The 14020-nt window shown below is 45.7% G+C and overlaps 1 protein-coding gene across 1 annotated transcript in view; it reads right to left on the bottom strand.

Moving 5' to 3' along the window:
- LOC139060331 (glutamate receptor ionotropic, delta-1-like) overlaps positions 1-14020 on the bottom strand; it is a 38744-nt gene that overhangs the window by 7263 nt on the left and 17461 nt on the right. The window contains exons 7-9 of the mRNA XM_070539434.1: positions 8716-8859; positions 7202-7402; positions 2562-2665 (exon numbers count right to left, since the gene is read on the bottom strand). Of these exons, the coding sequence (XP_070395535.1) occupies positions 2562-2665; positions 7202-7402; positions 8716-8859 (449 nt within the window). The remainder of the gene's footprint in view (positions 1-2561; positions 2666-7201; positions 7403-8715; positions 8860-14020) is intronic.

Genomic DNA, 14020 nt, shown 5'->3' on the forward strand with positions numbered 1-14020 from the left:
CAACTAAGATGTCATTAACTCGCGTTTGTTCCCTCACCCAATCTGCTCTTTTCCTATCCCTTAACGTTACACCTATCATTCTTCTTTCCATAGCTCGTTGCGTCGTCCTCAATTTGAGTAGAACCCTTTTCGTAAGCCTCCAGGTTTCTGCCCCGTAGGTGAGTACTGGTAAGACACAGCTATTATACACTTTTCTCTTGAGGGATAATGGCAACCTGCTGTTCATGATCTGAGAATGCCTGCCAAACGCACTCCAGCCCATTCTTATTCTTCTGATTATTTCCGTCTCATGATCCGGATCCGCAGTTACTACCTGCCCTAAGTAGATGTATTCCCTTACGACTTCCAGTGCCTCGCTGCCTATTGTAAATTGCTGTTCTCTTCCGAGACTGTTAAACATTACTTTAGTTTTCTGCAGATTAATTTTTAGACCCACTCTTCTGCTTTGCCTCTCGAGGTCAGTGAGCATGCATTGCAGTTGGTCCCCTGAGTTACTAAGCAAGGCAATATCATGAGCGAATCGCAAGTTACTAAGGTATTCTCCATTAACTTTTGTCCCCATTTCTTCCCAATCCAGGTCTCTGAATACCTCCTCTAAACACGCTGTGAATAGCATTGGAGAGATCGTATCTCCCTGCCTGACGCCTTTCTTTATTGGGATTTTGTTGCTTTCTTTATGGAGGACTACGGTGGCTGTGGAGCCGCTATAGTTATCTTTCAGTGTTTTTACATACGGCTCGTCTACACCCTGAGTCCGTAATGCCTGCATGACTGCTGAGGTTTCGACAGAATCAAATGCTTTCTCGTAATCAATGAAAGCTATATATAAGGGTTGGTTTTATTCCTCACATTTCTCTATAACCTGATTGATAGTGTGAATATGGTCTATTGTTGAGTAGCCTTTACGGAATCCTGCCTGGTCCTTTGGTTGACAGAAGTCTAAGGTGTTCCTGATTCTATTTGCGATTACCTTAGTAAATACTTTGTAGGCAACAGACAGCAAGCTTATCGGTCTATAATTTTTCAAGTCTTTGGCGTCCCCTTTCTTATGGATTAGGATTATGTTAGCGCTTTTCCAAGATTCCGGTACGCTCGACGTTATGAGGCATTGCGTATACAGGGTGGCTAGTTTCTGTATAACAATCTGCCCACCATCCTTCAACAAATCTGCTGTTACCTGATCCTCCCCAGCTGCCTTCCCCCTTTGCATATCTCCCAATGCTGTCTTTACTTCTTCCGGCGTTACCTGTGGGATTTCGAATTCGTCTAGACTATTTTCTCTTCCATTATCGTCGTAGGTGCCACTGGTACTGTATAAATCTCTATAGAACTCCTCAGCCACTTGAACTATCTCATCCATATTAGTAATGATATTGCCGGCTTTGTCTCTTAACGCATACATCTGATTCTTGCCAATTCCCAGTTTCTTCTTCACTGTTTTTAGGCTTCCTCCGTTCCTGAGCGCATGTTCAATTCTATCCATATTATACTTCCTTATGTCAGCTGTCTTACGCTTGTTGATTAACTTCGAAAGTTCTGCCAGTTCTATTCTAGCTGTAGGTTTAGAGGCTTTCATACGTTGGCGTTTCTTGATCAGATTTTTCTTCTCCTGCGATAGTTTACTGGTATCCTGCCTAACGGAGTTACCACCGACTTCCATTGCACACTCCTTAATGATGCCCACAAGATTGTCGTTCATTGCTTCAACACTACGGTCCTCTTCTTGAGTTAAAGCCGAATACTTGTTCTGTAGCTTGATCTGGAATTCCTCTATTTTCCCTCTTACCGCTAACTCATTGATCGGCTTCTTATGTACCAGTTTCTTCCGTTCCCTTCTCAGGTCTAGGCTAATTCGAGTTCTTACCATCCTGTGGTCACTGCAGCGCACCTTGCCGAGCACGTCCACATCTTTTATGATGCCAGGGTTAGCGCAGAGTATGAAGTCTATTTCATTTCTAGTCTCGCCGTTCGAGCTCCTCCACGTCCACTTTCGGCTATCCCGCTTGCGGAAGAAGGTATTCATTATCCTCATATTATTCTGTTCCGCAAACTCTACTAATAACTCTCCCCTGATATTCCTAGTGCCTATGCAAAATATTCTCCCACGGCCTTGTCTCCAGCCTGCTTCTTGCCTACCTTGGCATTAAAGTCGCCCATTAGTATAGTGTATTTAGTTTTCACTTTACCCATCGCCGATTCCACGTCTTCATAGAAGCTTTCGACTTCCTGGTCATCATGACTGGATGTAGGGGCGTAGGCCTGTACAATCTTCATTTTGTACCTCTTATTAAGTTTCACAACAAGACCTGCCACCCTCTCGTTAATGCTATAGAATTCCTGTATGTTACCAGCTATATTCTTATTAATCAGGAATCCGACGCCTAGTTCTCTTGTATGAATGTTTCCTTGTAAAGGTGATGTTAAACATTTTGAAACGTTAAGTGACACTTCCCATTTCGCACACCAAGTTGAAAGTTTACCTAAATCACTCTGAAGTGCATAAAAATCAGAATCACTATCAATAACCCTATATATATGCCGTGCAAAACACGATCACTTACTTGAATCCGTATATTTCTTGCATGTAGTCCACAAATCTAAGGAATGTTCCACTGAGGATGATCGAACCTCTTGGTCCTTTACCGTAAATGGAATAGGGCGGCAGCTGCGAAAAGAGGAGTGTTGTGTTAGAGTTATACCAACAGCGTGATTTCTCAAAGTGCCGCGAAGAGAGAGAAAGAAAGAAGAAATGTATTCTTGGGTTTTATGTTCTGTTAAACAACGATTTGATATTGAGGTACGCTGTAGTCGGGGGCTCGGGAATAATTTCGACCCGCTGAGGTTCTTTCACGTGCGCCCAATGTACGGTACACGATCGCTTTTGCTCTTCGCTCCCATTGAAACGTGGCCGCCGTGGCCGTGATCGAACATGCGACCTTGAGCTCAGCAGCGCCACGCCGTAGCCATTCAGCTACTGCGGCGAGCCGTGAAAAGAGAGAGTTAAAGAGAGAAGGAGAGGAGAGGCAGGGATGTTGAGCAGAAAAGTCTCCGATTTGTCGCCATATATACGCAAAAAGAAAAGTGCTAAGGGATGAAAAGGAAAAACAGGAGAAATATGAACGAAGAAAAGAAGGAAATAAAAAAGGAGGAAAGAAAGAGTTCAATCCCGAGGTCACACAGCGATAACAGACGATCACAGAGGCTTTTTGAATTCATTAATTGTAGTAACGCATGTGCCGATTTTTGAGCTTGCGGCAAATGTCCACGGTCTAAGGACCTTTGCCAGCCGTAATGATCTTGAGTCCTGGGGATGCAACGTGGTTTGGGTATCTTATTATGCTACTGGGTCTGGCCTCGCTCTCACGCTCCATAACTAAATATAACGCGTCCGTCGAGAACAGGATTAACGGCTTTATGCTTCATGGTGGCATCACGTTTTCAACAGTCATTGAATTTCATTTGATATCAACAGGTTGCGTAATATTCGAAATCAAATCGTTAACGATGTCTTGTTTCGGTCGGCACGCTCTCGTTAAAGCTTTCTTAATAGTTTAGTTTAAGCCGCGAAAACGAATGAAACATCGATAGGTGCGAAATCATGCCTGAGCCGCCTTTAGGGTCATCAGAAATAAGGTGAAAAGGTTTTGAAGGTTACAAGACAAGTGATGAACATCGCCGTAACGGTCTGTATCTGAACTCCTTATGGGGATGCTCTTGTGAGCTTTGACTTTGACCAGTTTCCTAAAAGCATTTAATGAGAATAAACAAGTACGTATGTAAATCTGTAATGCGTATTTGCCGGCAAACCACAATGTGTTTCAACGCGCCACTGCCAAAGATGTAGAAAATAAATATATAGCGGATATTTTATTTTAACGTTAAACGAATTTTTACAAATCACCTTTGGCATATAACAAAAATCTACTTATTCAGCTGGATTGTACTAAAAGAGGTTGACATTACTTACACTAAAATTCAAATGCACATTTGACTAACTAACAACCCTTTACTAGTGCATCTAATTACTTTAGCCCACATGTAACAATACACGAATTGAAAACAACGGTTTTAGAAAGCACATCCACCTGGAACGAACTTTGAAACTAGCGCCAGTTTTAAGACTACACCGTCAAACTTGCAGTAAAAATGCACTGCTGCTCTATTTTCCTTTTTTTTAACAATACGCTTTTTTATGTATTGGCGCTCAAAGGTTTCTGGAACAACAGGGTATTATGGCACAAAGTTTGGGAACGCATATCTCGAAATTGGTGCCTTGTTCAGAAATAGTTCCGAATGGATATGACTTTCCGAGTAATCTGCTACAATTCTTAAACCGCAATATTTGCCGTAAGGTAATTTGTTTACATATTGATTGGCAAACGTTTGTTAATTAGTCAGATTCTCATTTAGATTTCTCGAGCAATATATATCTGCCTTCAAGACTATTCTAGCCCAAGAAGTACAATTGGCCTACCTGCCACTAGTACGTATTTTTGAAATTCTGTTAACAATAAAAAAAAATTGCTGGCTCTCCCGTAATCGAGAGCAGATGCAGCGTGAAATGGCAGCCAGCAAAGCAGATTGGGTGGAGATGATAGCGACAACCTTGGCATTGGTGCAGCATGTTCGGCCAAAGCCACCTAGAAAAAAATGTGGCTTTGGTTCGGCCCACCTAACCACAACGCTGCATCACACCACACCGTGCCATACTGTGCGCTGGTCTATATGAACGCTGCCTGGGTAGAAGAAGAAAGCCGGCTGAAGGCGGCACGACAGGAAGCGAAATACGCCAGGGAGACAGATCGTACTGCTCAGCTAGAAGAATAAAAAATTGGAGGACGCTTAAGCTTCGCCTTCAAGAGTGGAACGCGACAGCGTTCCCGTCGACCCGCCAAGGGGTGTAAGACAATGGGCTACGGCGCAGCGACTACGCGCCCCGCATCGGACGCGGTCAGCGTCGAGCTACGCAGCGTTCGGCGCGGCAACGAAATGTGTGCCTGAGCAAGTGACGCACGCCTGAGCCTTAGAAACAGCTTGTTTCTAAGGCAACACCGCATTCACTAGAGGCGCTTTTGTACCTCTTTGAAGCATCGAACTCGTGGCTCAGTGGTAGCTCTCCGTCTCACACTCCGGAGACCCTGGTTCGATTCCCACCCAGCCCATCTTGCAAGTTGTTTTTTATTCATGGAGTGCCTGCTGGGATTTATCGCTCACGGCCACCCCCGCCAACAGCGACACCGACGACACCGGCTTTTCTGCGCCACGCAGTCTGGCGCCATCTCTCGAGGCGACGCAAGGCCGTGGAACTCACGGACTGCTGGCGTTCGCAACAGCACAGGCAACCAACCCTGTCTCAGCACCAAAAGATGACAATGAAGCCTATGGCGCCCTGTGTCCTGCCTGTTTAACGTCGCTATTGGCTTTCCCTCGCTAAGCTTTCCGTAAATGCACAAGGCGTGCTGAAACAAGGGTTTCTGTTTATGCAATGTGAGCGCAATGTGAAACTGAACGCTTTATTCAGGTATCTTATAGAGGAAATGCAGTGTCTTGTAAACAAAACTCACACGTGCAATATAACGGTTAATTACATGGGTTCGTGGTGGTCGCTTTTGTGTTTTGGACGCTGAAGCAGGATTGGCAGCATCTCGCAGCATTACCGTTTGGCAGCATATACAAGTCGTGCTTCTCAGCACGGCGCTTCTTGCCCCGCTTTCTATCGCTCTCTCAGGTTTCGTTTTAAGTGGCACGTTGGCGAAGAACGCAACTCACCTTTGAACGCAACCAGCGTTATTAGAGTTGAAAGAGTCAAGCTGGCTTTACTGCGCCACTTGTTTGGGATGCCCCACATGGCCACCCTTGGAGGCGCAGATGCGGCCGTCCGTGTGGTTGCCAGGTGGCGCAACGCATGCGAAACGTGAAGCCTACTCCGGTGCCCTCTCTCCTACCTCATCACGGTCCTCTCGACATTTCGACCCAACGACCCGCATGTGCAGCCCCCCCCCCCCCCCCCCCCTCTATCTTCCAAATTGGAGCGCGACTGGTCGCAGTTTGCACGTATTCGCGGGCTTCTTTCACGCTCGGAAAAAAACACTTTCATGTAGCACGTACTGAGCAACAGAAAGCTGTACCGGGAGTTTTTAATGTTGCTCTGCGATTTTCTCATCGACAGTTTTCATGTTTTTATAATAATAGAGAAGTTGATTAATTAATAAAACTAATTATGTAATAATTGGGAACGCAAAAAAAAAATATCTGAGTATCTCCAAACGGCGGCTAACAATATTACCGTGGTTATGTCCAGCGACGTAGCATTTGCACATTTTTAATGTTTCGTTCAAGTCAAGTGAAACACCCTGTATATGTACAGATGGAATCAAAAGTTAAGGGATCACCGGATCTACGGAATCATTGAATTTCCGAACAGTGTTTAACGTATATATAGTAAAACCCGAGTTGTCCTTCAGTTTCAGTGTGGCTTTAGTGTACTTATGGGAATGAACTTTATGTCACTGTGGTTTGGAGTTGACTTTTAGTTTTAGTGCGTTGAAGTGATTGCTTTTTGATGCCTCTATGCGAAAAGGGTAGCTGGCGCCAACATTTACTAAGCATCAAATAATAATAATAATAATAATAATAATAATAATAATAATAATAATAATAATAATAATAATAATAATGCACATGTAGTTTTGCACTGGCTCAAGAGAGATAGCAAAGAGAGGAAAGGCAGGGAGGTCAACCAGACGAGCGTCCGGTTTGCTACCCTACACTGGGGGAAGGGAAAGGGGGAACAGAAAGAGGAAAGCGGGATAGAGGGAACACTGTCTGTGCACGCAGCAAAGGGCCTGGAAATCAGTCAAGTCAGAGCAAGTGCTCCGTCGATATGTTAGGCTGCCGCGAATCTTGGTGATTCATAGCTGGTGATGCACGTTGAAGTTACCAGTGCAGACGAAGGTTCCGGTGAGCGTCAGCAGTACGTTGCAGTGCGTGGCACTATATTTTTAAGCTAAACCCCAGCCGTTCTGACTTCAGTGCGAATATAATGATGCGGGTGAGCCATGATGCTCAAAAGCTTTGAATGCCAAGCAGTGTGCCCTCATGCTGAATTGTTCACTGTTCCCTCAGATCCCTCGCTCCGCAAAATTAGGCACCGACTGTAAGCAATAAACGCATGCGAAGTGAGGTTTCCAAGGGGCCCGACCTCTAAAACAGCGAAGTTGAGTGTCCGGTTTCTCAGGTACGCGTCCACTTCGCTGAGGAGAAGCGTGCGCTCCAGGGTGGCGTTGTTTAGGCTCCAGTTCTCCATGAGCTTGAGCTGGTACTCCTTGGAAGTGACGGGCGCCAGAAAATATGTCCGATATCTGGCCGCACTGCTGTGTATCGCAAGACGCTTGACCTCCGCCTGAAATAAAGAGGAGCAGGTCGCGGTTGAAGGTCGGCATGTATACGGCACAACTGCGGCTGACTTTCCTCCAGGAAAAGGAACGGGGGTAGGCCGATACGGATGCATCAAATATTAGAATGCGCTACAGGCAGTGCCTCCAAGGAAAACAAGATGAGTAAATTGCGGAGCTGCTATACCCAAAGTACTTTTTAGGCTGTCAGGTGGTACGGAAGAAGAGGCTTTAGTCATTTATGAAAACTGATAAAGAAACAATTACCGAAGGCGGCTCTTAAAGTACAAAGAAGCTTTACAGACAAAAAGATATTAAATTGCAGAAGAGCTTAAAGCAGAACGGCAATAATCCGCAATGCAGCCGTAAATTGTGGCAGGAGAGAAAACCCACAAGTCAAGACATGTCGAGTACGAGACGAGGAAGCAAAAAGGCACAAGCAAGGTGACATAGGTTATCAAGAATAAGAAGCGAAGTCAAGCAAATAACGTAACGCATAATAGATTCACGCACAGAGTTTAGTGAGCTTTGCAACATGAATGGATGAAGTATGGATCAACAAAAGCTGTCGCTTTTGTTTTGTTCCCGACCAAGACACTGCTATAAGGCCACTCTAATTGGCGATTAAGTACCGTAAATACGTATGGCATTAGAAGGAATTACCCTCTGGACGTTGCTAAAAAGAACCTGTTCAAATTTTGCAGACGTTCTGAAATATATTTTTTAAAACAACTGCTCATTGAGTTACACTAGTGTATTGTGGTGAGTCCAACGAATTGTGTAAGGGGCAAAGTCGAAAATTCCTTGACGTGTGTGTTTACGCTATGGCAACCTTGCGAGAGTTGCGGTCAATCTTACGCAGCGTGTTTCGTAGTGTGAATTCTTGATATGCGACGCCTTCCTACGCAATGACTTCCTCACGTTCTACAATTACAACTCGCATGCGTTTTTGCGCCCAACGACGTATTATTTGTGCACCTATGTGCTCCCAGTATGTGACGTGCACTATGTTTTGATCGCGAGCACAAGCGTTACGCCTTGGCCGCCGTTCGCAGAAAGATATCACTCCGCTATTTTTGTGACAAAGAGATTCTGATCTCCGACGCCTTCCAGGTAATAAGTACGTCAAATATCGAGACATAAGTACGCAACTTCATGTTACATTGATTTACACGGCGCGTACCCAATGTCTTCCTTTCATGCGTGGCGCACTATTTTTTGGTCGCGGATGCAGGCAGTGAGAGAGGTCTCTCTAGCCTTCGTTGCGTTGCTTGTTGTGTAGAAAACGTGGAGCGACACAAGTTTTGTTTGCGGTTCTCACCGTAATATTCCGCTGCATGTGTTCGAGGACGTCATCCATGGGAGTTCCACACGCAGTCGATTCTGGCAGCCTATGCGCGCTGCGAGACATGTACTCGATGACGTAGTGTATGAACACCAGGGTGGTGATATCTGGCAAGGTGAACTGCGCAGGAAAGAGAGAAGAATCGGATAAGATCGATGGCCAAGGTTTCCACTCTTCCCACGGAGAATTAATCGTTCAGTTAATTAATTGTACAGTTAGTCGCACTACGTGACGCATGTAGTTACAAGGATGTTGTTTTGACAGCCACAGCCCCATGACCGCGAGCAGCACTGGATATCACTCCCAATCTTGTAGGCATACACAAATATATCCAAGCAACTGGACGGGAATATAATCGCCAACGTAGCAACTAATTAGTAAAGCACAGCACATCTAATGCGGAGGGTGGTGGGTGGCTCCCACGTACTGCTGCAATTTATCTTTTCGTCCTCTTTAATTTTCATCTACCTAATTGTTTCTGCATTCAGTTTCAGTTTTAGTATCAGTTTCAGTTTATTATTCTTTAAATACAATGCATTGGTAAGATACAATATACAGACGAGGGTCCCAAAGTCAAAGACTGCAACGGGACCTACATTTCCGTGAAACAATAAAAAAAAAATTTTTTATCAGTGCTTTCTCTGGTTTCTTGGTTTCCTTGGTTTCTTCGTATGGTTGTGACTAAAAAAAATTAACCAGGGGTGCTATGCAGGATGCGTCGAGTTTCTCGTTCACCCGAGTTTTGCCCGAGTTTGCTCGACGGTAGTCAGTGAACGGAGATAGCGCGGAACGGGCCGAAGGTGCAGGCAAAAAAAATATGTAGACAAGAAGTCGCGTATGACAACATGAGCGCACCCTGCGCGGCACGCTGCTTCCACGTTTCAAGCGCAGAAGGCTGCACAACGAAACGCGCCAGCGCCGCGTATTGTTATCAACGGATTATCGCAACTTAGCGATACCGTGACTGCCCCGCTGTCTGTCAGCACACTTGCCGTGAGCCGTTTGCCACGCCTTTCCCGGGCGCGTCAAGGGCGTGCCTCATCTTTCGGGCGCTATCTATCTATCCTCCATTGAATGCGAACGGGGTACATGCGGCGCATTCTTGCACCTACACTTTCACTCAAACGAATACGTTAAAATACGACAAATAAAATAACGCACATTTTTATTTCTTTAGGTATCTGTTTTTCGTTTTCAATGCTAGAAATTTGTGATGACAAACGGAGATCGAGCAAATTATTAAATTTTGCACTTCTTGCCGTGAGTGGCGACAGGGAGGCGAAAGCTTAGAAGCGGTACATTGAAGCGGGTCGCACGCACGAGGGCGTTCATACGGTGATAAGTCGCCTAGGGGCGCTGCAGTGCTATTCTCAATAAAGTCGGTCATGATCCATGGAGGGTCATGGCCACTCTTTCTCTATTAGGAGAATAAAAACGCAGCGCCGCGGTACGGCTGTTCATCGCAGGCGCTTCACTAGGCTTTAAGGCCCCCGCTTTACCGACTAAAAACGACACAACAGCTGTCGCTGTAAAATGGCGGTATGTTATTTTAGAGTGCGTAGTGACGCAGTTCCGTGAAAATGTACCAGTTTATCTTTGTGCGCGAAGCCTCTGCGATACATTGCGAAACGTGCGTGCTTCCCCAGCGACAGAATTCATCGCTTGTCATCGCTTGCCCAGTGAAGGCGCCTCTGAGCGCATGTACGCAGTATATGAGTGTGTTGTGCAGTCGAAGGTGCTTGCGGATTACCTCTGCTGGAGCCAGCAGCGATCGCAGATGGATATCGTAACGACACCGCAGCACTCGCATTTTGGCAGGTGAGGGCTCTTGTGTGCATTTATGAAATCAGATTTCGAACGGAGAGAGGTGTTGGAACTGTTGAGTGCGCAGTGCTTGTGATGAAGAAATGCCATTGCACTGGGCCTACAAGAGCGAGCGATTCTCGGACGCTGATCGTGTTCACGACGTTGTGGCTCCGTTTCATCACCGATGACAGAGCAGCCATCTGAAACGACTGCTGCAATAAACACTTCTCAGCATCGTCGTCCCCCTCGACGCCTCGACGCCTTGCAAGCACCTACAGTGACGTGCCGATAATTATTTACTGTGCGCTACGCGCCGCAATGCAGGCAGTGAAACCGTGTTGTGCGGCCATCTCAGCCCGAGAGGATGTATGCCAGCGACAGTCAACGCTTTGTTTTCGATAGTGGTGCTCAGTACATCACCGATGACAGTGCGTTGTGCGTGTTTTATGTCGGCGGTCAAGATTGTTGATGCCTCTCAGCTCGACACCGCGTCGCTGTTGCCGGAAGATAAGTTGGGCGTGGCCCAACTGTAGTGGGTGCGCGCGCAATAGTTACATGCCTCGCGCGGGGCGTGACCTCTGGTTTTGATTGACAGGTGAACTCGTGCTAAACTCGTACATCGCGAAACCCCCTCCGAGTTCAACTCGGGAACATGGCGGCGGCAGCAGCAGCCTGTTTCATTGCGTCCAGCGGCAGCAAGCGTCAGTATGACCGTCCGGACCCGTTCACCTGCATGACCGACGGGGAGTTTCAGCGTCATTTTCGCCTGTCGAAGACATCAGTGCGCTGGCTGTGTGACGAGCTAGGCGAAGACTCTCGTCTGCGGAGACAGCGTGGCGGGCTTCATTCGCTCACCGTCGTAGAGCAAGTCATCTGTGCCCTCCGTTTCTACGGGACTGGGAGTTTTCAGGGAAGCGTCGGCGCCGAGCGTTACATCGGACGCCATCAAACTACTGTTAGCCACTGTGTCAGAGATGTGTATGACGCGCTTATCGATGCGGCAGTGCGTAAGCGGTGGCTAGCTTTCCAGAATACTGCGGCGGAGCGGACATATATAAAAGAATGCTTCCCACTTCGTGGGAACATTACGAACGTAGTCGGGTGTGTCGACGGAACGTACGTAGGAATTAAGGCGCCTTCATTGTCAGCGTTACTGTGATTAACAGACTTTTTCGCTGGTTGATCACTTTTTGTCGATTGTTCTACTTATCTGTCAAGGTGCCTTCCAAATGGCTCACTTTCTTGGGAAAGGGGTTAAGTATAAATAGATAAATGGATATCACTAATTGTGTGAAGTAACCTATGAATCCTAATCTCATAAACAACTTGGGGTTCTTCATTGGTGAAGTTACTAAGTATGCACAATGCTGAATTTTGGTCATGCGTAATCTGTCGGCCGCACTATGAAACAGCGAGGCATTGCACAATTTGTTGCAGCGCGAGATGTGGATGTTGCGCCAAGCCGGTTGTGCCTATGCATTTGTGGCGAAATGAAAATGCATTGAGAATCTTAGTGTGTTGGCTTGCATGAAGAAAATACTTCAGATTGTTTGCTCTGTTCACTGTCTATGCATGTGCCAGAGGTTCAGTGCATCTTCTTTTTTTTGGGGGGGGGCGGCGTTATTCTGGATGGATAAATTGTATATTTTCGTCTCATAATGGGGCTCTAATTCTTAAGCATTAGAACAATGCACATCCGATACTCGGCAGAACTCTCTGTACGTGAAGATGTCATGAACCACCAAGGCATTATTACATATCGGGAGAAATGTGGTGCAGATGCCAATGAAAAGTGGGTCTTTAACCTACCATGACAAAAATAAAACTTGCAGAGCAAATAGACCATTTGTACAGGTTTAGAGCAACGATTACACAAAACGTGATATGCCCAAACGAGTAAACACTTGCCGCATTGCCAAAGTAGGCTGAGCGACATGCAGCATATATTGGCATTGAACATGTCTCGTAACTGTTATTTTTATTGTAAGCCCTCGCTGTCACACCTTTCCCTCCAGCACTCCCTTTCTGAAACGTGGCACTGTCTTTCCATTGGTGTCATGATGATAATGGTAACGGCAGCAGCAAGGCTGGTTAATGCTTGCCTCTTTGATTCCTGTGAGTTTAGTAGTAAAGAATATGGCACGTTCATACATACAGCTGTGCTGCAAAATTTAACATTTGTGATTTTTCGGAGAACTAATTTGTGTTGGGAAATTTCAAAGATGTGCACCATTGTGGCCTAATAACTAGAGCATTGGTGAGGTTGAAGACGGTGTATTGGTATAGAAGCTTGAAGTTTAATTGCACAACAATTCGACGGGACACAAAGAGAAATACACACAGCAGAATGCTTTGCTGTGTGTGTTACACTTCTTTGTGTGCCGTTGAATTGTTGTGCGATCCAACTTAAAATAGAGCATTGGGCTTCTTTGGTGCAGGACCGAGGAAGTGTGAGCTATTCGACAACATGCCAGTGCCTTGCCACACACTTATGGAAGTCGGAAGGTTTGCAAACAAAGCTTTGCTTTCAAATCCAACTGCTCATGTAATACAAGCACTGATTGAAAGAACCATCACACAAAAATAATGGTGAAATCAATGGCCTGTGAAAAGTGTAATTTGTATATAGACACTGTTGACATAATAGGTGCCATACCGGTGCCATAATAGGTGCCATACCGGCCTCAAAATTGTACTGGACAGAGCAGTTTGTTTCCTAAGTGAAGCTCGACCTCCCATTACATGCTGTGCAAATAACCAAGCTCAGTTTGTTTTGACGTGCTACACAACATTCGGTGTAATCTGTTTTTGATTCTAAAGAAGTGCCAAACACCACCTCTTTTTCCAGGACGTCATGGGAATATTTGGCGAGACCTTTTTCAGCCCCTCATAATGGAAGTGTGGTCAGCCAGCTTTGCTTGGATGCCTTTATAGATTTCTGCTCCTGATCATTGTGTGCTATCAAATTGCAGAAGTCTATGCAACTGGTGCAAGGCATTACGTGTTTCTATAGTCGGATACAACTTTAGGAGGCTGCGGAATCTGCACTTTAAGGCAGGTGAACACAAGCCTGCACCAATGGGCACGCACTCGAGACTGATATTGTGCCGCCAGAGAGACTAATATTGCTCATTGGAGAGGGACTATTTCTTTAGACGTGTAGGCAATCGGCTGCTGCGCTTTGGTCATCTGGGTGGGGCCTCTCCTGTCTTCTGAAGTTTTATCCGACTGTAAAGGATGCTGCTTTTCATACAACACAAAAGGACAAAGTGTACAATTATTTGGTCTATGAAATGGATACATCAGAAGTGTGCTATGCAAGGGCTTAAGATGTGTGAAATATGGTACATGCAATTATAAGACAATGTTAAAGAATATGTGGTATTGAACATGCATGTAATGGCACATTTGAATCGGGGAGTGTTGCAGTCATATGCACAGTCTATAGGTGATAGCATTATTAAGCTCCTGCTGT

This window comes from Dermacentor albipictus, chromosome 5 (assembly GCF_038994185.2).
Source record: "Dermacentor albipictus isolate Rhodes 1998 colony chromosome 5, USDA_Dalb.pri_finalv2, whole genome shotgun sequence".
Lineage (NCBI taxonomy): Eukaryota > Metazoa > Arthropoda > Arachnida > Ixodida > Ixodidae > Dermacentor > Dermacentor albipictus.